The following is a 27,317-nucleotide window of genomic DNA, read 5'->3' on the forward strand; positions in this document are numbered from 1 at the left end:
AAATATTTACATAAATTCTCTTAAATGAAGTTGTTCAGGTAGTTAAAGAAGTTAATTATCCTAATATTCTTGGATTAGTGAGAGTTTGTTTGGTGATTACCTTCTTCATTTACAAGGGTAAACATAATGAGAAGATAAGTGGAGTAGCAATGGGTTACCCACTTTTACCTATTATTGCTAACCTTTATATGGAAAGTTTGAAAGGTTAGGCCTTGATTCCTATACACTCCAACCAACAAGGTGGGGCATGTTTGTAGACAACACCGATATGAAATGAATCCATGGTGAAGAAGAGATTAATAGGTTTATGGATCACTTAATGGTATCTCTAAAGACACACAATTCACCATGGAGCTTTAGAACAATGTAATTATTTAGGTTTTGGATGTTTTTCATATGCAAAGAAAGGATGGAGCCTTTGGACATCAAGTCTTCATAAAGAAGACCCATATTGAAAACTACCTCATGTTGATTCCCACTACTATCCCCTTTAGAAATTAGGGATTTTAATTATCGTGTCCTCAAGAGAATCTAGGGCTTGCGACTTAGAACATATCTAGTAAGAATTTGATCACTTGGAAAAGGTATTCAAGAATATTTTATATAAGGAAAAATACGTTAAGAGTAATTTTAACAAAATAAATAGAAGTAAGTCATGCCACACCGATCTCTTTGACAACAATTTTAGGAAGGCATACCTTCCCTACATTTAGGGAGTTAATCATAAGATTGCAAGATTTATAAATGGAGAATATCATAACATCCTTTAAACCTTTGGTTAATATGAGGTAGAGAATGAGCACAAAATGAGGTTCTTGTTCTATGGGAGATGTTACATTGGTGAAATGTGGAAAGAATTCAAGACTAAAATAAAATAACACTCTACATAAGTAAAAAATGAATATATTAGGCCCTCAATCTTATCTAAACATTAATTAAAAATTAAAAATCATGTTTGTGTTGAAGACTCCCAAATTCTTATTGGAGAAAATCATCATTTTAAACAATGCATTAGAGAGGCTTTGGAAATTGCTAAAAATCCTGGTAACTTGAATAGAGATATTGGATTTGACATCAATAGTAATTGGCTTCCGCTAAGTAATTAATCCTAGCCCCCAACTTCCAAACTGATCTCTTTTCCTTTTCCTCCTCTTCCTCCAGTAATGACCCCTTGGTTCTTTTCTTAGGTTTTTTGCTCTCCCTCCTCTTCCCCCCTTCCTCTCCGCTCCTTTCTCCTTATTTCTTTCTCCCTATATTTATCCCTTATGTCATATGTCCCTCCTTTCCCTAGGTTTTCTTTTTGGTTTCTCCCTCCTCCTTTCTTCCCCTCCTTTCCCTTCCTCCTCTCCCACATTTTTTATTTATTTAGTTTATTAATTATAATAAATTAAATTAATTTATATCCATTACATAAATTAAATTAATCCTATTACCCCTATTGCACTTAATCAATTTAATCTATACTAAGATCTATTTTATATTTAATATAGAGCAATATCTATATTAATATCCACTTTATCCACACACACACACACACATATATATAACCTTTATTTTATTTTATCTTCTTTATTAATTTAAAGTAAGTTAATATTTCCTCCATTTTCAATTTTTTTAATCATATTAATAAATATTCCTAATTAACCAATAAATTAATTGGACTTTCCTCAAATTTATTAACCTATTTATAAATTAGTATTCATTATATTTTTATCATATTTTTGTTTGTTTGTCAAGTTGTCTGTGATCCTCCAACCTTGATTGGTGGCTTGACGATCCACAATCTAGGGGCATGTAAGCTGTCAAAGTCAACTAGGGATCGTACCCGGCCTGGGCCACACTTTCCCTTAGCTAACTGGATTATTAGCATGTCTCCTCCCCCTAGCACGCGTCACAACCACCCATGTGAGATTTGATCCAAGGTCGCCTTGCTGACAAGGTCCATGCTCAACCGATTATGCTAATAAAACTATATTTTTATTATATTAATCATATTAATATAACCTATTTTAATTAATTTATTAATTTTAATATTAATCATATTAACATAACCTATTTTGATAATTTATTAATTTTACCTACAATATTGTAATCTTTTTTTTTTGGCTCACCCTTTTCCTCTCCTCTTTGATTTTCATTGATACAATTTCCTCCTTCCTTTTTCTCCTTAACTCTTCTATCGTAATGATAAGTTTGGTTTCAACACGTAGATCTATTAATATGTCTATTATCATATAATCATTTAAGATAAATTATTAAAATTTTAATTTTTTAATCCATAACTCTTAACTTTTCTATCTTGGATAAATGAATAAATTTTGTTATTTTTTTTTCTCTATAATACTATCTAAGCACCCACAGGGGATTTGAACCAGTGACCTATCGCAAGGTACACCCATTCACCATCAATCCAAAGCCCTGTGGGCAATAAATTTTGTTATTTGATTCAACACGTAAAACTATTAAGATATCTATTATCAAATAATCATTTAAGATAAATAATTAAGATCTTAATTAATATTAAAAAATTAGAACAAATACTAATAATGAATAAACTTAAATATTATCGATACATTACTATAACTATTATATAAATTGTTTATGGAAATTCTAGTATCGTTGAGTTGAATTAATTTGATTAAATGGAAAATAAAATAAAGTTCAAACATATTAGTAATCTTTTATGAAAATGTATAGAATTTTTTTATACAATTTATCCATAAGTAAGTATCAAAGTTATTATTATAGATTTCTGGTAGAATCTTCATTACTACATAGAGTAATTTTAGTAAAGAATAGTGAGTTACCTAACCAATAGCATATTAACATAAACTTGTTAAAATAAAATTGTATCATTTTCATGATTCCTTTAACTAGATTAGTTAATCACATATTTGATATTATAAACATCACACCATGCAAGGAGTCATCATTATCAGATCGACACAATAAGCCATCATATCATTGAACACTGATATACCCTAGAAACCTCGTAAAGTGAAAACCAACAAACATTTAATTTTATTATTAAATGCTCGTGAGGATGTTATCCCCTTAACCATTTTCATAAAATATTGTGAAGAAATATCATTAAAACACAACATATCTAGATAACAGTTATTATAATAATCATGATATCATTTACGTACAAATATTCAATCCTTAAATCTTTGTGGCTTGGTTGTTCTATCAGTGGACCATCCTACAGCTCACATTTCGCAATTTGCATGGACCATTAGTCATTTACCTGTCACCATGTTAAACATTATCTATCAGTTCCACAAGTCAACATCCTTTCCTGTCATTGTTGTCGTCAACAAGCTTTGATATCATGATTAGATAAAACATTAATCAACCAATAATCAGTGTTTAAAAGAAACCCTTCAGCATCTATTCATGTGCGTACATGAAATATAAATAAACTATTGCAACATGATTCCTCTAACAATACTGCTTATACATTAATTATAAGCATATAATTCTTAAAGCATGTCAAGTAAGTACCACATTACTATGATTCTTCTCGCACAAGCACACATTATTTCCCAAAGGAAAACCATTGTAACCATCCATTTTCATTTAAAGGATACTAGCATTCCGTGAATGTAATTAAATAAAACTTATTTAAAGAAAGTTGGTCCCTCATTTTTTTGTGCATGTAACTAAGTAATCTTTCCAAGACAATAGATATTACTATTATTATTATGCATGCAAATGCAAGTCTCTTTTCCAAAAGCATACTTTCCAAAATAGAGCTATTTACAACGTCTATCATACATGCAATTACATGTTTTGTTCTAATAGAAAACTAACTTGTTGGTTATTATTTCTTTTCAAAGAAACCAACATCATAAGTGTACTTTTCATGGATGCAAAGATTATATTTATTTTCGAGAGATCAAACTTTTTTCAAGCAAATAACATATTTCTTTTAGTAATTTATTTTGGTGCATGCAAAGAACTTATTTTTTCTCAAGAAATATCAATCATGGTTGTTCTATTTTGTGCATATTTCTCATCAAGAAAATATAACTAGCAATTGTCCCAAAAGGTACAAAGAGAGGCCGATAGGATTATTAAAAGGAAGAAACCTCTATAGATAGGCAAGCATATATAAAGCTCAAATAACCACGATGACCATCCCGTACCAGTAAATTTGATATTAAAAGAACAAAACCAAAACCAAACCATTCATATTTAAATAAAAAGTAAATTACAGCGTTTTACATGGTAATTGAGAAGCGACGAAATTTGTGATTTGCAAATATTAAAACAAATCACTTACATTGCTGGTTGACACTACAATTAAAACATTAACTAATTGTAAGACGCTTTTCCTAAACATTATTGTTATTATTTTTAATAAAATTCATTTAATAAAAATAATTTATTTAATTATAGAAATTAATATTATTAAAATTTTGAAACTCATTTTAAATTCATATATTCTTGTATAACCAACTTGTATATAAAATATTTTTTTTAATAAGTAATTGATTTTAAAATTAATATATTTATTACTGATTTAGCCTTATATAAACCCACGATAGAAACTTCGCCTTGTCTATAGATGAACCAAAAAATAGTCTTGTGCAAATGGATATCTTTGTGTAGAAGGATGAATTTGGACCTTAGATTGTATTCTTTGAAGTTCAAACCCTTGCAAGGCTCAGAAAGGGTCCATAGAAGTCTATTAAAAGAGAGCGAAATAAGGGATTTCTACATCTGGGTGGAAACAATATCCCTCTACATTTGGTTTTTTCTACCGAGATATGGTATCTATTGAACAGTTGTATTTGTAATTTACAAGAAGTTTCATGGAGTTGTTTATGGTTATTTTAATTTTGACTTAAAAATACACGCATATATTTCCTTCCATTTTCTTATGCAAAAAGGCAAATACAACATGTTGGAAAGAAATTATGTGCTCGAAAGAAAATTGTATTCTAGGAGCTTCAATTTCATTTCTTGGAAGTTGGAAACATATTTTGAAAATTTAAATCCAGGAGCTTGATCCTTTTGTAATTTTAGAATTGTTTTGAAATAAAAATCTGGAAACTGAAAGTGCCAACAGCAGCATCAACAGAAATAAACAACAGTAATGATTTTACCAGCAATGGTGCATAATCTGGATTCCTAAGGTGATCGATATCTCAGATGATAAAATGAGAACAGAAAGCAGTGCAAAAATGGGGATTAAAAAAAATGTCACTCAATGGTTTCAAAAACATCCAAAAAATGCTGTTGGAGTCTAGATGTTGAGGCTCCTAAGTCTGCTGCAGACTCAGCAAATACTCTCAAGAACTCCCATATGAGAGCAGTCAGACCTGAGTCAGGTCTGACCCGAGTTTCAGCAAAAGAATTGAAAGTTGGGAAAAAAGCGCAAGGGGGAAAAGAGTCCTGTTTTACTGTTCAGAAAATATTACTTCCAAGTCACATATTCATTCGGGAAACTCAATTTCGAATCCCTGAAGTCATTAAGAAACAGAAAACAAAACAAACTGGAAGTTACCAGTCTGTGGACTCCAGGTTGTTTTAGCCATCCCCGTGTCAAAGCTCATACCCCAATGAATCAGATAACTTTTGCACACACCCAATCTAACATCAAACGAATTAGTATATTTAATACCAAAGTCTAAGGTTCCTTGAAGATACCTTAAGACGCCTTTCGCTGCAACCCAATGATTCTCAAGGGGCTTTGACATGAATTAGCTCAATAAACTGACTGCAAAAGCCACATCGGGCCTACTGGTAGTCAAGTAAATTAGACTGTCAACCAGTTTTCTATACAGTGTTGCATCGACCTCTTAGAACCATAATTATTTTGAAGTCTAGTATTCTGTTGTAAAGGCACCGATGCATTTGTGCACTGATCCTTTCTGAACATTATAGAAAAGTTCAACCAAAGTCGCTCCAACATAATGTATAAATCTGTTCCTAGAGATGCTGTGATGCATCTTACTTAGCAAATTTATTTACATATAACTAAGCATAACTTTTCTTAATTTGCAGTAAGGAATATTATTAGACTAAGGGACAGATGGGGAATAAGATTTTCTTAGGTGTCTTCCAGATTTGAGGAATGAACTTAAAACGAGTGTGGCTGTAAGGTGGCATTGGTTCTCTGTGGTTAATGGACAAGGCTACAAATTTCAAGTTTAATCAATGTAATCCTTGCTGTCCTAAAGTCCAGAAAATGTATTAAAGGAGTTTGCTCCTGTTGTTAAGCTCAAAGAGTATGAGTCTAGATGTACCAAGAAATGATCACATGTGCATACGACCAAGCAAGGAGAAAGATAGATATATTCCCATGAACCCTTTCAGTAATAAAGACTCTCATCCTTGCAGAGCTGAGTTTTTGGGAGATGTTTTCATGTGACAGCACTGATTTTATTTATATATACTTGATTATATCCAATCAAGCTAATAAAAGGATATCCTTTATTTATCCATTCCTAGGTTAGATCTGGGGAATAAACTCCAATAATATTATTTTATTGATGGAAGGTTTGAACCAAGAATGCTATAAAAGCAAGTCTACTCCATTTGTAATGGTTGTTGAAAGGTTGAGTATTTGAGGTTTTGGTGCATTTTGTATTGTATCTGTCTTAGTTGTTGAATGGTTTGGTAATGTACCTTGGAGAATAAGGATGCTATCTACTGCAAACAATGAAATGTAGATATAATAGGCATAAACAGTAGATAGCATCCTTATTCTCCAAGGTACATTACCAAACCATTCAACAACTAAGACAGATACAATACAAAATGCACCAAAACCTCAAATACTCAACCTTTCAACAACCATTACAAATGGAGTAGACTTGCTTTTATAGAGTTCTTGGTTCAAACCTTCCATCAATAAAATAATATTACTGGAGTTTATTCCCTAGATCTAACCTAGGAATGGATAAATAAAGGATATCCTTTTATTAGCTTGATTGGATATAATCAAGTATACATAAAATAAAATCAGTGTTGTCACATGAAAACATCTCCCAAAAACTCAGCTCAACAAGGATGAGACATCCTCCATGTGATATGTATAACATATGTTCAAGGAGGATAGAGCAATGAAGATAATGTTCTCCATCATATGTAAACTTGTTAAAGCAAATATAACCATGTTGGAACCATATGACAGTGAGGAAAATGATAGACAGGCCATTAATACACGAAACATTCACACAACTGTAGCATACTATCAAATATGTCAAAGGGATTGCCTGTAAGGCAATCTATACATCCTTGACATGCAGATCAAATCCCAGCACTGATGTAACTTTGGTGCATAAATCCATCAATCAGTATGAAAGGCACGCACATAAACTTTGCAATTATTCATATATCTCTAGATGTCATAGCATCAACCATTATTGGAAAATCTGTGTACATATGTTGATATGTTGACTTGTAGAATTGCCTTTTTAACCCTTTCTTGTAATCTTTCCTTTCTCAGCAAAACAATTTGGAGTAACGGAATTTATAAACCCTAAAGAGTATGAAAAACCTATTCAGCAGGTACGTTGAGCTGCCCAAAATGATCATCAAACTCTCTCCCAGATCAGAGTATTGGTTGCTTTTGACTAGTGTGGTACTTTAGTACTTAGGTGGGGGAGATTTTAAGTTTTCGCATGGAGTGCACTCATTCACCATCCATTCAAAGCAGTGTAGACTCTTAATTTCCAAACACTTATAAAAAATGTTTACAGGTAATTGCGGAAAAAACTGATGGAGGGGTGGACTGTAGCGTCGAATGCACAGGGAGTATTAGATAAAGATAATAAAATTCATGTACCCAGTTCAGAAGTATTGTTGCGATTCTAAACTTACATCGTATAACATGAAAGACAAGATTGCTTCAAAACATAGAGCTCAATTTCAATTATACGAGACCTGATGATAATGAGCATAAGCAAGCTTTTATGAATCGTAACAAGAAGAGCAAGCAACAAATTTTTTGATGTCCTTGTTCTTATGCCTCCAATGCGAAGTAACAAGAAAAATACTTCACGAGTTCGAAATTTTGTGTCCATTAAAAAGATCACTTGCTCTTTAACACTCATTGGAGGACAAGCTATACAAGGTTAACAGGTCTGGATCTTTATACATCTTACAGAGACACAAATGTAATATATATATACACTCGACTTGGTCCAAAGTCTTCTGCACAATATGCTCTGGTCCAAAGTCTTCTGCACAATATGCTCCTGAGTCCGGTGAGACCGTTGAAGAAAAACTCTTCGGACCTCACCTGTGCTTATGTCTAATCTAATTTACAAGTTTGGCTCTGCTTAAGACTAGTCCTAGTTACTATCACCTTTTGAGGTAACTGCATTCATCATCAATACCCATAATTTTTACATCCAATTTAGACTCCCCAAAAATAAAAAAGGTAAGCATAGACTCCCAAAAGGAAGCAAAAATTGTAATCATATACAGATTGTATATCTCCCAATCAGCTCTTGTGAGCAATCAGGAAGAAAATACTTTAAAGGGTAGATTGAACAGCATTAACAGGCAATCTCTCTTCATATAGGCTCTCTCTATGATTTTATTCTGCTAACACCTTCCCCAGAGCATGAAAGGGAGGGAGAGGCAATCTATTAGGGCTCTCTCAATTATAAGCCAGTTATTGCTACTTCTAGTGCTAGTGCAGAGTCCAGAGTATGGACCTCCCAAGCCACAGTAAGAACATGAGTATATGTCTGAACCATGCTCTTATAATCAAAACCAGTATTTCTGTACAAACTCATCATTTTGCTGGATTGGGCTGTTTGAATGAAATTAGCTGCTCTCATGGAAGGATAAGGATCTTGAAAAGGCAGCAGGATTTGCTTGCAGAGCTTGCGAAGCCTTTCTTGAATCTTTAGCGCTCTGTGTCTTGGGTTGGAAGGCCTTAAAAATCCCCCCACTAGTGATGGCAGACTCCGGCTTGTCCCCTAGGCCTAATGTTGTCCAAATTGAGCTCTTTGCAGAAGCAGTGGTGGCAGCGGCGGCGGCCCAGGGTCCAGAAGCCCATGGTGCAGGCCCCCATCCGGCAGGAGGAGGAGGAGGAGGCAGAGGAAAGTAGGATCCAGGAACCATGGGCCAAGACAAACCGGGCCAACCAGGGGCAAGAGCAGCAGCAGCGGCATTCCATGCTGGGTTTGGAAAATTCCATCCATATGACCAGGCACCTCCAAAAAACGCAGCCCCAGCAGCCCCATTCGCCCAATTGGCTGACGGATCCATCTGTGGCCGAGGGGCTGCTTGATTGATATGAGCAGTCGCCTCTTTTCCAAACCCAGAAGAAGACTCCACTGTCGATTTCTCAATGCTCGGATCGCTATCCCCTCCACGTTGTATTTTATTCCGAGCTTCAGACCCAAAATTGAGCACAGTCCCGGTGGAGGCACCAGACTCCAATACATTCACAGGAACGACTTGAATCCTCGAACCCGCGACCTTGAGCGGCCGCACACAGGACGCAGGCAGCGCGGCACAGGGGATCATAACCTGGTCGACGCCAGAGTCCTGGTCATCGGTTCGAACCCCAAGGCCACACTCGGAAGCCGCCGAGATTACCTGACGGTAATGCGAGGATACCGTGGACGCCGCTACGGAATGCTTGTTCTTGTAATTGGTATTCTGTGGGAATTTTTCAAGAACAGGGACAGGGTTCTGGAATGGACAATGGATATTCTTTCCAGAATCCCTTCCCACACATGTATGGTCCAGCGCCCAGGAGGCGTCCCAGGCTTTATCACTGCGAATCCCTCTAATGTGGAGCATATTCTGAGAGCCAATTTTCAGAACTACCCCACGGGAGAACGCTTCAGTTTCTTTCTCCACGATTTCCTAGGCAAGGGGATCTTCAACACTGATGGGGAGCTGTGGAAAATGCAGAGGAAGGCTGCGAGCTACGAATTCAATACTAAGTCGCTCCGAAACTTCGTGGTGGAGGCTGTTCAGTGGGAAATCAAGAACCGGCTAATGGTGGTGCTCAAGAGCGCATGCGAAGGGGGAGAGATCATAGACTTGCAGGACGTTCTGATGAGGTTTGCATTCGACAATATCTGCAAGGTGGCGTTCGGTGTCGATCCCGGTTGCCTCCACCCTTCTCTGCCCAGGTCCCAATTTGCAGAGGCTTTTAACGATGCTCTTGATATTAGCGCTGGCAGGGTTTTTTCCATTTTCCCCTTTCTGTGGAGAATCAAGCGAAAGCTTGACATCGGTTCTGAGAGGCGGTTAAGAGAAGCCATAAATGTAGTGAATGAATTTTCCATGGACATTATTCGTTCCAGGAGAAGTGAGATCTCTGAAGGGCATCTGACGGAAGACTTGCTTTCAAGATTCATGGCGGCAGCTCTGTCTGATTGGGAGCTATTTGAGACAGAATGCGATCAGAAAGGTTCGCAGAAGATGGCAATGGCGGGCGAAAAATCGGAATTATTCATCGGAGATATGATGGTTAGTTTATGAACGCTTCCGAAGAAAACGTCACGAATTTCTCAAACGCCAACTAAAAATTAAGTAGCCGCAGAACCGTGTTCATGAATATCCATGAACACACGACGAGTATGCCCGCGATATTTCAGAACTCTGCGGTTATGCCGGCGATATTTCAGAACTCTGCGGTTATGCCCGCGATATTCCCGACGCCACGTGTCAGCTTGAGAAACAAAGGGACGACGAAAGTCCCTTTCAAAGGAAGGCCTATCGGCCTAATAAAATAAGCACATATTCCTATTTAAGAGTTTAGTGGTTCTCTTTAAATATGCACATATTCCTCTTTAAGAATCTAGTGGTTCTTTTTAGGAATCTAACAAATAAAATTCATTTGAATAACTTCAAAGAAATTAATAATATAACTTCCCACACATAATTTCATGCAATCTTTTTCTTTTTTTTTAATAAAATAACTCAATTTCGTTATATTTTCTCAAGCGAAGCTTACATGAGTTTTTTATAAAAAATAACATGACTTATTAAATCTTTTTGTGCATGAAACACGTGTTCTTTTAACACAATCACCATTAACACACAATCTTCCAAAACCAACATAGATTCTTTTCTATATGCACATGATACAGAAATAACTTTCGAGAAACAAAAATTTATATGTTTTTCTTTCCAAAAAAGTAACACAATTAATTTATCTTTTACCATGCCACATGGCTAATCACACAAATTAATTTATCTTTTACCATGAGACAAGGCTAATCACACAAAATACAATGTACACGATAAGACCGGACCAGATTCAACGTTTTTCTTTAGTGGTTTCCACGAAACTCAATTGATGCGCTTTTACTATTAAGCAGTTATCGTACTGACCCCTACGACCAAGAAATTCGAACGGCTGTTGAGAAGAGACTATGCAAAATGACGGATAAATCTTTAAATGTTTGTGTACTCTCGTCTCTGTAAACACTTTTCGAATAAAAAACATAAAAACAAAACAAACGTCGGCCAATAGTTGTTATGTTTTTCAGTGGGTGGTGTCATATTAATGGTCCAACTTCAAAGTCCACATAGTCATGCTTTTCCTGATGTAATATATTCTATGTTTTTTTTATATTTTTAATAAGGACGTTTTTAATTAAGTGTCTTCTTATGACATTTCCTTAGATTATGTTACTTCTAATCTTTGAATTGATGTTAAATCGATGATTTATCATCATAGTTGGAAGTGTGTAAGCTCAGGGAAGCCATGAAGTCCCCATGCCATTTTAGAAGTTCCAAATGGGTTATAGAGTATTCAATAGGCATAGTGCTGGTTTCATTTCCATTTTATGGGGGTAATTTTACATTTCCATCTTTTCCAATTTTATGGGGGCAACTTTTAATCATATTAGTCTATTATTAAAAAAGGAATTTTGAATGTTTAAATTCAAACATCAAATGAAATATGAAATGAAATGAGATGTGCTTTTAATTTGATTTAAATTATTTTTGTTAATTATGTTATAATGGGATATAAAAGGTTAAATGAATTTTATTATTATAATAAATGTGATATATTAATCAATATTGATGTATTTTATTTTTGAATTTGGTAAGGGTTATAAGGATCAAATCTTGTGAAGTGTGTTAAGCTTCAAAAATTGTCGTTAAGTCTTCACCAAAAATTTAGTGGTCTTTCTACTAAAATCTCATTTTAAGAAATTATTTTATGAATTTGCTAGATCCTTTAATTGTTTTCTTTCTTCCCAATAGAGTTTTTATTAGGAATTCTTCTTAGCATACAACTGGTACATCGTAAAAAATGTCACATAGCTAGCGTTTCCTACTGCTTAGTTTAATTATTGAACTTTGAAATGAATGAACCAACTATCACATTTGAACAAGGGCTATATTGCTAGTAATAATTGAAAAGGCTTACTATATATGTTTAGCATTCAATTTTTTTTAGTTGACTATTAGTTGTGTTTGAACCAAAAAAATCTACCATTCATTTATAGTTTAACATTATAATTTAACGTTAATAATTAAATTTTATTATTTTTTATTATATATAAATTTATTTATTTAAATTCTAATTGGTTCAATTCAACCAACTATATTAGAAAGTATAACAAATCCATTTTATTGGATTTAAATTTGAGAAAAAAATATGAAAATTCACCCTATCCCAAGCTAAACTGCTAAAAATGCTTGTGTACTGTGGTTGCTTGGTAAAAAATGCATTGGGCATGGGAAAAGTCCCATGAAGATATGAAGGGATATCGAAGACCAATTTGTTGAAGATACGAAGGGATATCAAAGACCAATTTGTTGGGAAAATAAAAACTATTAAACATGAGCATTTATTGTATGATTTGATTAGACGGAGTATAATCTAATCTCTGGTCAATTATATAAAAAAAATATGACGACAATTTCTGATAAGCTTTCACTATGATACAAGTTCTATAGTCCCTAACAAGACAAGGACTAATAGACAATATATAAAGATATATGTTGAGTAGAGAGTTTCAAGAATGAAATTTTACTAGATTCTTTTCTTGCATTTATATATAGAATATTTTGCTACTTTAAGAGATGTAAACTAAATATTTTACATATATTGTTTTATATAATAGTTTCTATTAAAATTTGATCTTACTTGATATTTTTTAATATTAATTTAGACTTCTAATTTAAAAGGAATTATTATTATTGAAATTTTTTTATTAATTTGAATTTGTATAAGAATTCAAAACTTTTATATAAAAATCTATTTAATAATATCCTTTATTGTCAATTACTTTATATTCAATAAGCATTACTGAATTTAAAAGTTAAAATTATATTGATATAAAAGTACAAATTTTATATTTTGAACTTCTTATTTCCAATATTTAAAAAAGGTGTACAAATATATCTTCATTCATTCATTTATTTCTTCTCACAATTTTGTTAGTACTTTATGCAATAAAATGTATAATGTGTACCTTGTATTGTTTGAAGCAGAAAAATTTTGTGCTTTCTTGTAAAGCATTGACTTTTTAGACTCCTGAAGGAGGTGAAGCAGATCAGATTAGAGTCGAAGCAGTGGATTTGTCCTCTTAATTTGACATTTCCTCTCACCAATGAAAGTTCATCATTAAATTAGAGCTGATGAAATAGGTCCAGTCTATTTGTATTTACTTTGTAAGTGGTTGACCATTAATATTTTTAGTAGGCAAATCTCACTAATTATTATTCTTGGTAAGTATTCACATGGTAATCATTTTGTTGATCTTATGCTGATGTAATTTAGATGAACTTGATTGTTTTCAATTGTGCTTATTTATTAATTCCATAGTATTAAATTGTCTTTAAATTATTATTATAAAGTTACATTTAATTGCATTGTAAAGATGAGTATCACACACAAATATTATTAGATTTAAAGATTATTTTGGGTCGAGCAATCTATCAAGTATTTTAACCCATATCCTTTTGAAAAGTGCCTCTTAATAATCCACTAATTCACGTTCAATTTAAAACACTCTAACCAATTTTAATTCTTAACATTAAAATTTTATAATTAAGAATTAAAATTGGTTAGAGTGTTTTAAATTGAACGTGAATTAGTGGATTATTAAGAGGCACTTTTCAAAAGGATATGGGTTAAAATACTTGATAGATTGCTCGACCCAAAATAATCTTTAAATCTAATAATATTTGTGTGTGATACTCATCTTTACAATGCAATTAAATGTAACTTTATAATAATAATTTAAAGACAATTTAATACTATGGAATTAATAAATAAGCACAATTGAAAACAATCAAGTTCATCTAAATTACATCAGCATAAGATCAACAAAATGATTACCATGTGAATACTTACCAAGAATAATAATTAGTGAGATTTGCCTACTAAAAATATTAATGGTCAACCACTTACAAAGTAAATACAAATAGACTGGACCTATTTCATCAGCTCTAATTTAATGATGAACTTTCATTGGTGAGAGGAAATGTCAAATTAAGAGGACAAATCCACTGCTTCGACTCTAATATGATCTGCTTCACCTCCTTCAGGAGTCTAAAAAGTCAATGCTTTACAAGAAAGCACAAAATTTTTCTGCTTCAAACAATACAAGGTACACATTATACATTTTATTGCATAAAGTACTAACAAAATTGTGAGAAGAAATAAATGAATGAATGAAGATATATTTGTACACCTTTTTTACAATGTGCTGTAAATATATTTTTTATTATGCCTCTGCCTAGCTCTGAAGCTGTAACTGGATAGCAATTTCTCTCTATCATGTTGACCCTAATGCCCCGATAGCTTAAAGCATTTGCAACCAGGACTTATTAGACAGTGTTTAGCATTTGATGATTTTTTAATTCGCATGATTTTTTAACATTAATATGTATAGATAGTTAGAGTTGCTAGGTAATTGTTGAAGGGTCATCTGCCTGTCAGGATCCCAGATAAACAAAATCCTGAGTTAGGACAAACAAAATCCTGAGTCGTGCATACATCAGGACAAACAAAATCTTGAGTCGTACATACATCAGGACAAACAAAATCCTGGGTCCTAAAGTGCTTCAATAAAACCTATTGACCTAGCACCCACCCACGCGTAAGTTGTCCGGACCAGCTCTCTTTATACGCATTCTTTCCTCCTAACAACGGTGCAACAATTCTGAAGAATCCATTACACACAAAGATCACAATAAATGCTTAAAAATTTTGGGGGCGCCGCAATGCTAAAGTAGCCATTACTACAATGATAACAAACACTAAAATCATGATAAATGGTTATAACTTTGGGGGCACCACAATGCTGAATAAGCCATTAATTAGTGTGAACCTTCGTTCTCAGTTTAAAGTCTAGACAATAGGCATACAACAATTTAAATTGCTGAGAACACATTGTCAGGTAATAATCGTACCATGTACTTTAGTTATGATTATGGAATAAGAGCCCATACAAATGAACCAATAATAATTGAAATAAATAACAATAAAAAAAAATATTTTTATCTTATAAAGTTAACTTTATTCATTATAATTTGATTTTTGGTCAATGGTAGATTAATTTAGGGTCAACACATTTTTGAATGTGTTATATCCTGTCGCGACAGGAATAATAATAAAAACTCAAAATTAATTAAAAACACCAAAATTCATTAAAAAGTAACAATTTCAACAAAACTCCAAATTTCCTCATTCTTGGTGTTTTCTTTGTTTTGTTTTGAAACCTCATAATTTTGATGCATAATGGAATATTGGCCCTTGGCCTTTTCTTCTTGATTATTTGCTAAACTCCTTGAAGTATCGATATAGGTTGAGGACAATAGGTTTTTTTTTTTAAATAATGAATGATTTCACGTTAGTAAACAACAATATCGAATCTCCTAATATCTTGATATAAGAATATCAAAACTTTTTGTAAATCACTTAAATCCCAAATATGCCAACTTGTTGATATTCTCATATGGTCTAGTTTTCAAACTCTAATATGGCTAGGTTGTTGGTTTGACGATATGGCCAATATCCTAGTGTTTTGATATTGGCTTATAGATGATTTTCTATAACTAAAATTCCACAAAACTCTAATATAACAATATGTCGGTATGCCAAATCAATGTGCCACCTCAACCATTGATGACCAATAATGTTATGATACATGGGACATGCTCATGTGGCATTTTACATGTCTACAGATGTAGCATATACATGTAGCTAATGTGGCATTTGACATGTAAGATGATGTGGCATTTGACATTTACATTGATGTGGCATTTGACATGTTAGATGACGTGGCATTTGATGTGTCAGCTAACATGGCATCTGATTTGTCCATTAGCACATGACATTCAATTTTGAATCTTCTATGGATTACAAATGAGAAATTTGGTTGAAACATGTCCTCCATGTTGCATTACCATGTCATTATTTGTAAAAAATGTCTTACACATGTCATCACCTCTGGCATCATTTCTATGTCATGTTTTAAAAGTCCTAATATCAAAATATTGGGATATTTCAAATTTACATTTTTATAAAATCTTCAGTATTTGAGAGATATTGATGTAGACACAAATTTTGGCATAGGAGGTGTAGTTCCCTCATCTTGTAACTTCTAACATCTTCAATAAAGAATCAAGTGTGTTTCTAATTCCCTAAAGGATTTATGGATCCCAAAACTATTTAAATAGAGACAACATTCGCACCCACATTTGTGTGACTAGAAATTGTTCTTTGTTTAGATTGTAATGCTCTTCGTAGAATCTCATGAACAACCCAAAATTGTTGAAACAATAAGGGTTTTTTTTAGGACCTTAGCATGGTCTTCCAAATTCTTAAATATAACTATGAAGAAACCCCCTTGGACCTTAATTATAGGTCAACATGACCTCTAGGCTGCCATTTTTTTCTAGATCCAACTAACTAAGTTCCTTTCAGTGGGAAAAATGTCGATAAATTTGTTGATAATAGCATGGTATTTCATATACTACATGTAATTGTCAAGTTTGGTGGATCTTACCTCGTATTTCAGATCCTTCACTACTTTTGGCAAGCATTTTCTCTTGATGCAGGACTGCCCTTATGCTACCTGTGGGATATTGTTAGGTTTCTCCATCTTGTTGCATCATCCTTGATTTTCATTTCCCAGTGCAGGTTATGATATGTTGTCACTTAAAACAATATTATGGTGGGAGGGTCTCATGCCCCTCCCTCATTGGGCGCTCATTCACAACTTTTAGAGATTTTAGAGTTATGGGAGATCGTGGTTATCAAGAACTCGAGGAGTCGCTATGGGTAGGTACCGTTAGGCTGCAAGGATCAATCACCCTAGCATAGTGCTTTTAAACATCAAAGCATGTTAAAACTACAATATACATTATTTTTTTATTTAAAAGATGATTTACTTTTATTTTAAAAGGGATACATGTCACCTTGAGGGTGAGCATGAAAGGAATTACACATCTCTCTCATATTGGGATGTAGAATGCACCTATTTGGCACAATTATTAAAATAAGATGAATTTGACTAGATATCTGCTAAAATTTTAATAGAAAGAGGATAAAAAGGCATAAAAAGGAACTAAAAGAGTTAAAATAAAGATGGTGCAAGATAATGAATGGTAGGTTCATAGGATTTATTTAGTTTATATCCATTTTCCCTATTGAAATTGCTGTGATGTTTTTCAGTTTCAAATGCTTTTAGAATGGTGCAAGAGGAATGAAAGGTTGTTGAGGTAGTACTTCTATTTTGGTAGAAGTAATCAAGTGTTTAGAATTGTGAAAATTTTCAATGACATTTGATTTAGAGATGTGGTTATAGAATGTCTTAGCTATATGCTCCTTGAGTTAAGCTTGGAAATATTTATCATCTTAATCAATGTATAATTTCCCACATGAACATTGTATTTCGTAAAATATTTAGGAAAGAATATGATCAAAGTTATCCTTAGTAAAACTTCTAAATAAATGTTTAAGGTTTTTGTTTGGTTTAAAAGAGGTTTGATGTTATTTTTAGCCAAAATATGAGAAATCCTAAAAATATGATCAATGATAACTTGAATGTAGGGTAGAGAAATAAGATATAGAGGCATGGAGGAGGGTATGGAGATTTTGGATTTAGAAATGAGAGATGAGTGGAAAAATTTATTAATTTGAACAATAGAGTAGCTATTGGACACAAGAAAATTACTGAGTTGAGTTTTTATTCAACAAGGATTTGGGGAGTAGAGATTTAAATGGCATGGGTTACAAGCATTTTTAATTTTCAAACATTTGGGTTGGGTAATGGAGAGAATGGATGTAAATATATCTACACCTATGAGTATTTTTCTTATAGACATAGTGGGTAAGGGTTTCATCAGGTTGGGGAGAGATGAGAACATCAAAGAGTGGAAGTGATTTTTTAGTTTAGGTTTTCATATTAAATTTGGCATGGGGGAATATTGTTAAGATGACAAAAAAAAATTCAACAAAAAAAAGCTACGAGACTAGATGAAAAAGGTATCATTAATCATATTTATAAAATTTTGGATAAAAACAATATCAAAACTCTGTAAACCCTATAAAACCCTTAAACAATTACTTATAATTGGTAAGGATAAATCTTATACTATGCTTGAGCAAGTTGTTTATCAAATATCATGTTCATGTGGAAAATATCATAAAACTGGTAGATATTTCAAAGCCTAACTCAAGAATCATATTGTAACACATTCCACAAAGAAATATCTAAATTAGTTATTGTTGAATTCTCTCACAATTTTAAACACCTTATCTACTTTGATCAACCCATAAATATTTCCTCCACACCTCATTTCACCTCTCAAATTACGTAGAAAGTGCTAGAAATTGAATAACATCCCAACATTTTAAATGATGGAGATCTGTATAAACTAAATTAATCGTGGAAACCCACCATTTATTATTTTACCATCCATCAATTGCTAAATGATTTGATCTCATAGTATATGACCACATTACATATATTTTCCATCTAAATACTTGTACATCATAATACATTTACCATCATCTCTAGATATATTACATTGAGGTACTATGAGATTTAGAGACATTATGCCAAATATTTTGAAATTTTAATTATTGAAATATATAAGAAGATAATCAAATTATTAATATGGAAAAATATTAAATCTTATATATGTATGAAGTTTAAAGATAATATTGGCATGCTAATGAAATCATTAACAAAGTAGTAGTTTAAACAATTTATTTTTGAAACTTTTTTAAAACATATTTATCAAAAGTTTGAGAAAATAATTAAAATTTGGTGTTTTATTATTAAAATTACACAATTATGATGTAATTGGTGATTTTTTTTTAAATTAAGTTTATTTATACCTACCAAATATAATTAAAATTTGCAATTTTACTAACAATTATATATTTGAATTTTGGTGATTTAAACCCAAAAAAATAAAATATTAGAAATTTTAAACTTCTCCACTAATAAAGGAAAATTGAAATAATAAAATTATTTATAATGCTTAATTCAACTTTATAAAAATACATTCCAACGAAAAAAATATTACTTAAATTAAGACTTTCGTAATACAAAAGGTAGGTTAGGTAATTAAGATTAATATCACTATCTGTTAAATTATCCCAAAATCATTTTCGGATAAATATATTAATAAAATTTGTAATGCAACTGAAGATGACGCAGAGGAAGACCAAAACCATTTCATTTTATAGTTTTCCTAACTTTATCTTATTTCATAATTATATTGATACCTTCATCACAATGTCCAAAAGTTTATTGTTAAAATGATTTAAAACTTCTAATATCCCGATTATATATAGAGTTTGAGATGTTAATTTATTTATTTTTCCCGTAGAAAAAGTCGTAATTTCTATTAGATAAAAGAAATTACATTCTGTAGATGCCAAGGCATATGCATGATGAGGCTGGTCGCCTCCACCGGATAGTAGCAAAAAGTTTTGTCTACAACCCTGTACAGATAATCTTAACAGTTTTCCTCCACACAGGGAGTTCAGTTCTCAGATGTGTCTTTTACCAAAATTTATACAAAATAACAAGAGTGTGCTCCACGCAGGGAGACATGCTGTTGAAAAAAAACCACAAATAACATCTGCAATTCATCAAAATATAAGAGAGATATGTCTGATGGATCTGTGATGAGTTCAAAATATTTCCAAATAGTTAACAGCAGTTGCTGTCTTCTAGCTTTGTGAGGTTCCAGTGTGCCAAAAAAGTATCAAAAAAGAAACAACTGTAGATAGTTTTGAAAATATAAAAATAGCCTCATGGCTGTATCCTCCGGAGAGAGCGCGGATCGACAAAAGGTCTGTGATAGTGTTGATAGAAGAGTCCATCCAACTCTTCCTGTATCAGCCAGTCTTCTTCTTGCCTTTGCGCTGCCTGTTTTGATAGGAGGTCCGCCCTTGTGTTGCGCTCCCTGTAAATATGTTGACAAGCAAAATGTTCAAATAAATCTATGAGCCTGTGTGTCTCATCCAGAATGTGACTCAAAGAAAAAGCAGAGCAGTGTGAAGTTCTATTTATCCAGTTGCAGACAAGTTTGGAATCCCCAAACAGTTGTAACTTTGAGCATCGTTTTTCAAGAGCAAAATGTATGAGGTGTTTGGCAGTGGACAGTTTGGCATAGTTATTTGTGCCCCTTCCCAGGTGCATCTGTATATGGAAACAATGACCGTCCCTGAGGTAGAGGAGGGCTCCTCCGCCGCAGCCATCAGCTTGGGCCGAGCCGTCGAAATAGGCCCATGGGAAAGATTTGTCAATGTGCTCAGGGAGGATGGTTCTAGGGGGGGCTGTGAGAGGTCATCCGGGAGTAATTCAAAATCGGCAAGGATCTGGGATCTGATGTTAGGCCAGATGGGGTCTCTATGGTAAAAAATAGCTCGGTTCCTAGCCGTCCAGATAGCCCAGCACATGAGGAGTGGTAAGTTCCTGTCTCTTCCTTTGTGTTTCTCTAGCCAATTCAGCCAGGCTTCTGTAATGGTCTGTCCTTGCCATTGATTGAAAGATGGGGAGGATGAGGTTATGAGGGACCATTGAGCAGAGACAATAGGGCAGGATAGAAATAAATGCTCGGTGTCTTCCTCATTGCTCCTGCAAAGATGACACCAGAAGGGTCCATGGAATGATCGTCTCATTAAGTTTGAGCCAGTGGGAATTTTGTTGAACAGTATGGTCCACATGAGCATACACGTTCTGGGGGCCGCTTTGAGTTTCCATAGTGCTTTCCACCAAGGCTGGACATTTTCAGGCTGAGCAAGTTGCATGAGCTTTAAGTAACCTTCCTTGGGGGTATATGTTCCATTTTTAGCGAGTGCCCATACAATCTCATCTTCTCCTTCCGTTATCCTGATGTGTGCTTGAGTGAGGGCTTCAGTGAAAATCTCCCAATCATGCTGCCACTGTCCCGGAATGTGGAGGTCATGTGCTGACTTCCAGGCCTGCTGGAAAGGTGTGGTGCTTGCATGGTCTGCTATGTGGGCTATGTGGGAGACACCCAGCTCCTGAAGATAGGCGATTAGTGGTGCTGGAAGACGATGGGCGTTGCCACACCCGATCCAAGGATCCGTTCCTATGCGTACAGCATGTCCCTGATGTATCCTCCATGTTAAACCTTCCCGGATGAGTGGGAGGGAAGTGAGGACAACTTTCCATATATTGGAGTGCCTTCCGCTCCCTCTGTGTTCCCTGCGGATCCAGCCGAATATGTTTTCCGGGGCAATGTATTTTTCATATACCACTTTTGTCCAGAGGCTATGTGTGGTAATGAGCTGCCATCCTAACTTTGCTGCCAATGCTTTTGCAAAAACCTCCAATCTTTTTATACCCCATCCTCCCCATTTCTTTGGTCTTGCTATAGTATCCCATTTTACCCATGCAAAGAGGCTTCCCTGTTTGTTCCCTTTCCATAAGAATCTGCAGCAGATATTTTGTAGTCTGTCTAGGATTCCTCTTGGAATCCAGGCCAATGACATCCAGTATACAGGGGTTGCTTCTAGAACTGCTTTTATGAGGGTAAGTCTTCCAGCCCTGGTGAGGTATCTGTTGTACCATATATTTAATCTCTTTTCCACCTTTGCAATAATCCAAATCCAGTCAGCAATTTTGTATCCCCCATGTTTTATTCGGAATCCTAGATATTTCAACCCTTCCTCCATCTGGTGTGGTGGGAAGGGGAACCGGTGCCGAATGTAAAAGACTTCATGTTGCGAGCAGCCTATCTCTGTGAGGGAGGATTTATGAATATTTATGATCATACCTGTAGCCTTCTGAAAGAGGTCGAAAACATACTGCAAGGACGAGGAGTCGGCCAAGCTGCCATTTAAGAAAATGAGCACATCATCTACAAACAGTAGGTGAGTGAGAGAGCAATTTTCCGTGATTTTTATACCAGTAATCCTGCCTCTCCTGTGTTTTGTCCCTATCAATCGGCTTAGTCCTTCCATAATGAGCAGGAAAAGTAAAGGAGATAGGGGGCACCCCTGCCTGAGACCTCTTTATGTTGTAAAGAAAGGAGTGGGGAACCATTAAGGAGGATGCTATACGACACATCAGTTATACACCTCATTATCCTTTTGATGAACAAGTAGGGGAAGCCCAGATGCGTAAGAAGCATTCGAATGTAGAGCAGGCTTGCCCTGTCGACATCTTTGGAGAGGTCCACCTTTAATATCATGCCCTTCAGACTCCTGCTGTGCATCGAGTGAAGGAGCTCTTGTGCAGTGCCAATAGCTTCGTGGATCTGGCGGTGCTGAAGGAAAGCGAACTGTTCAGGGGAAATATGTGCCGAGAGGATGGGCTTAAGCCTGTTTGCAAGGATTTTGGCCATGATCTTATATAGGCAGTTACAAAGCGAGATGGGCCTGAAGTCATTGAAAGAGGCTGGCTTGTCGGATTTGGGGATGAGGGCTATGAAAGTGGCTTTGATGGCCGAGGGGATCTTTCCTGAGTGGCTGCAGTGGTTAATAACCTTGAGGAGGTCCTGGCCCAGAAGATCAAAGAAAGCAAGGTAGAATTCGATGGTCCATCTGTCAGGTCCCGGGCTTTTGTCTTTTTGGAAACCTCGAATAGTGGCTTCAAGCTCCCCTAATGAAACCTCCTTGATGAGTTCTTCAGCATCCTCGTCATCCACAAACCTGGGGAAGAGCTCGGCAACTCGCATGATCTCTAGCAGATTGGCTTCCCTCGGGGCCATATATATGTTCCTGAAGTGTGAGGTGGCTAATGAGGCTAGTTCTCTGGAGTTGTGAACTTGTTGTCCCCGGTCATTTTGCAGCTCCCAGATAGTGTTGATCGATTTCCGACCATTAGCAAAGCGGTGGAAAAATTTTGTGTTATCATCCCCTTCCCTAATCCAGATTGCTCTGCTTCTTAATCTCCAGCTTGCCTCTCTGTCTCTGAGGATTTGGGTTCTTTGATTGATCAGGGTTCCATACTTGGCTTTCTGTTCCAGGGAGTTGAAAGTTCCATCCGACTGTGAATCAAGATCTGCAATTGCTTGCTCTGCTTGGGAGATTATTAAGTCATCCTGTTCCCTCTTTTTGTGAGCCCAATCTCTGGATAGCCCCTTTATTTCAGTGAGGTTTTTTATAAAGCAATTGGCTAGATCCTCCTCCTCAGGGATTGGGTGTGATTTCCAGAAGTCGGATATTAGCTTGATATAGGAGGGGTCCCGGAGCCAAGTGGAGTTGAACTTGAAGGGAGCTTTTTTCTTCTGTTGTTTTTCTCCAATCTCTAGAAAAATAGGTCTATGATCCGACATGCCTCCACTGCCAACCCATTGCCTGGATCTTGGGTGACTGTTGTGAAAGGCCTCCTTGATAATAAAGTGATCCAGTCTCCTGGCCAAGCTTTGGTCGCCCGACCAGTTGTTCCTCCAGGTATGCTGAATCTTGGCCGAGGGGATGTCGATCCAGTGGTGGACCTCAAGCAGCTGCTCGAAGAAATCAGAGAGCGGGTCAATCTGTGCCATATGTCCCCAGGATTCTGAGAAACCCATAGAGAAATTTAGGTCTCCCCCTAGAATTATATTCCCATTTAGGAGGAGGTGGGAGCTGAGGAGCTTTCGCCAAAAAAGTTCCCTGCTGTGACATGGTCCATAAACATTTATGATTCTTAGCTCTTCCTCCAGCTCCTTGGAGTAAATATCCGCCCCCAAAAAGCCCTCACCACCCCATATGTTCTTCAGGTTAATCGAACGGTTCTTGAACCCAATTGCAATGCCCCCAGAGCGGCCCGAGACATCAATAGCATGGAAAGACCAATCATGCATCCAAGAGCAGAGGATGGAAGTGGCCGATTCCGCTTTGCAAAGGGTTTCTTGTAAGAAGATAATGTCAACCATCTCGGAAAGGAGGAGTCGCTTCAGGGCCAGCTTTTTCTCGGGACTGGCCATCCCTCTGCAATTGAAGGACAAAAGCTTCATGGAGGGGGGGGGGAGGGTGTCCTCTGCTCTAAGAACCCTTTCAATGGTGTGATGTTTGCCCTGGATCACTTCGTCCCCAGCTTGTTCTTTTTCCTTGTGAATGTTAGAGGGTCGACCTCTACCCTGCTTGGGTGAGAGGATGGATGGGGCAGTGTCCAATCCTATGGCGTCTGACTCTTTCTGCTTTGCAGTTGAGCGGGTGGAGTACCTTGGAGTGGAGTTTACCGAGGGAGAGGGCGATTGGAGGGGACGGGACTGGACGGAGGAGAGGGGGCAGGTGGTGAAGAAAGTCGATGGCTGTGGGAGAGGGCAGGTCACATAGAGATGGTGAGATTTCGAGGGGGGAAAGGGCGAGCGGGAGCCCATCACCAGGTCAAGAGCCAAAGGGGATGAGGGGCCGGGAATCCAGACCGGAGGGGGCAAGTGGGAGGATAGAGATAAACAAGAAGAAGCAAGATGCGATGCAGAGACAACTGGGGGAAGAGACATACCCGATGAAAAGACGACTCCCTTTGCTGCCCTTGAGCGCGTCAGTGGAGGAGATGGAGGCCTGATCGGGATTTTGCCCTGCTTTTTTTTCAGAGGTGCAAGTGGCGCTTCCACTGTGTCTGAGGTCTTGATATGTTCCGCCCTTGGTGCTGCCGCGGCCGGAGGAGCTGGGGGTCCCGCTGAAGTGGGTTGGTCCTGCATTATGGATTCCTGCTGAGCCTTTTTGAGGAGGGGGCAATCCTTGTAGAGGTGACCCACTTGATGACATCTCCTACATTGATAAGGGATTCCTTCATAGTCTAGCTTCTGCTTCCTCGAGAATGATTTCCACTGTATAGTGATGTGTTCCTGCAGGCCTCCTCTCGTGTCTAGGTGGACTAGAATCCTGGCATATGCCATCATCCCCGTCACGATATAAGATTTGTCTGATTCCATGAAGGTGCCCAGCAAGTTTCCAATTCTCCTGAAAATGTCCTCGGACCAGTACTGAAGTGGCAAGCCTGGGAGTCTTACCCATACAGGCCTGACCCCGATTTGTTCAGTCTCCGGGTCGAAGAGGGGCGTCCATCTTTTAAGAAGTACTGGTGCTTTTTCGAAGTGCCAGAAAGATGACAGTACCCAGCTCGTGTGGTCAGCCCTTGCGAACCTCAACGCGAACCAGCCTCGCACGAATGTTTGGACAGAGGGGATTTCCGCCAGGTATTGGCCCCAAATTTCTGTTGCCCAGGTCTTCAGTTTTTCCGCTGAGTAATTTCTGCCCCGGATGCGCCCCACAAGAACTCTGTCCGCTAAATCCATCGCGTCTCCCCACTGGATGTCTTCTTCTAGCCTCAGAATGATGTCCTCAGGTCTGGATTTAAAGCATCGTTGTTTCTTCGTCGGGCGGGAGGACATACGGCTAGGGTTTGCAGATGCCCTAGATCCAGCAGGAGCATCGACCGGAGGGGGGGGAGAGGGATCGAGAGGGGGGGGGATAGCCTCCGGGAGGGGGGGGATGGGGTTGTAGCTTCCAGATGAGGCAGGGGGAGCAGAAGGGGGGAGGGGAGCTGTAGGAGGGGGGGCTTCAAGGGGAGTGTCAGGTAGCAAAGGAAAGGGTTGTGAACCCTGTAGATTTGAGGGGCCGGCGTCGATAGGGGAGGATTGGAGGCACTCCGCTAGAAACCCTAGGGAGGCCAGAGAAGGAACAGAGAAAGGAGCCCAGGAGGAGGGTTCGGCAGGCTGTAGAGCGGCAGGGAGAGCCAGATCCGTCGATTGTGTGAGATCCTCAAAAATGGCGGACAGACTTTCACTGTACAGACCTCCAGAAGCCGTGAACGTGGAGCACCAGATGGAACCTTCTACCAGTGGAGAGTCCGAGTAGTCCACCTCGTCAAGATCCATCTCGCCAGCTGCTTAAAACAGAATGTAACCTCGGAACCAGGTAACCATCGGGGACCGTCGCCGACAGCAAGGAGTGCCTTGAGCCGTTCAGGGGCGAGAAAAGAGGAGCAGCAGATAACCGTCCGGGGTGAAACAGGCGGGAGGAAAGCGACGGGCGACAGCCGATAGCTGTTTGGGCGTAGCGACAAGGACCTCGCAACGATCGGCGAAGAAGGGTAAACCAGAACAGGGTGAAAAAAGGGAGGGGTAAGTGGAGAGCCTGCGAAGGTATGGGGGAAAAACCAAAGGACAAAAATAAAATAAACCCCAGGCTCAAGTCTCGAAGGGGTACGGTGTCAGGGATGGCTGCAGGACCGATGCCGGCCTGCAGCCTCGTTACGCCAAAACTCCGTTCAGGCCATGCTACAGGCGCCTGATCGTACCAGCTCCGTCCGCCAAAACCTTCTCACTCGAAATTCCTTTCCACATTTCTTTCTATTTAAAAGGATTCTTATTGAATTTCAATAATTTTAAATCACCGCAAAAAAGTAAATTTATAAAATATTTAAAATATAATTTTTAAACATCTATTTTAATTTTATGGTTTTATTTTAAATGTCTTATTATTATTTAAATCTAGATTTTTAAAGTGAAATTAGTGCAAAACATGAAGAAAAAAAAATTGCATCTCAAGAGTTTTGATTTCTCTGTGATCCATAGTTTAAACGCACGCATACAAAATATAAATAAATAGATTGAATTTTGGGTTGTCTAAATTGCATAGATTAAACTTGAACTTCCAACAAATATTTGCTAACAAATTTAACACAAAAATGTAAGCGAGAAAAGTCAAATTATAGAATAGTAAATCTATTTGGAATGTTTTAGCCCCCAACACACACATTTATATATAAATGACATTGTCTAGATTAAAATATTTTGGAAAACATGTTAGTATTACTTGACTATACATTTGAAATATTTTATGTATGATCTATAATGATTTTTTTATTAATATTAATATTTTTTAAATGCAACATATCAATTTTGTACTAAAAATTGAATGAATTAGGCATCTCCCTCTT

The 27,317-nt window shown here is 36.6% G+C and overlaps 1 protein-coding gene and 1 pseudogene across 1 annotated transcript; one reads left to right on the forward strand and one right to left on the reverse strand.

The window, feature by feature from the left end:
- Positions 1-8,737: 8,737 nt before the first annotated feature.
- LOC149177589 (uncharacterized) lies at positions 8,738-9,912 on the reverse strand. The gene has a single exon (XM_089423431.1). It carries the CDS (start codon positions 9,772-9,774, stop codon positions 8,788-8,790), a length of 987 nt encoding a protein of 328 aa, XP_089279557.1. The 5' UTR covers positions 9,775-9,912; the 3' UTR covers positions 8,738-8,787.
- LOC149177590 (cytochrome P450 94A1 pseudogene) lies at positions 9,883-10,464 on the forward strand (annotated as a pseudogene).
- The last annotated feature ends 16,853 nt before the right edge of the window (positions 10,465-27,317 follow it).

The sequence above is a fragment of the Pinus tabuliformis genome, chromosome 4_1 (assembly GCF_031772625.1).
Source record: "Pinus tabuliformis cultivar Carrire ecotype Pingquan chromosome 4_1, CPIR1, whole genome shotgun sequence".
Taxonomy (NCBI): domain Eukaryota; kingdom Viridiplantae; phylum Streptophyta; class Pinopsida; order Pinales; family Pinaceae; genus Pinus; species Pinus tabuliformis.

Bases quoted from the DNA above. Each gene is read 5' to 3' on its own strand.
- LOC149177589 (XM_089423431.1), bottom strand. From the start codon at position 9,774: ATGCTCCACATTAGAGGGATTCGCAGTGATAAAGCCTGGGACGCCTCC.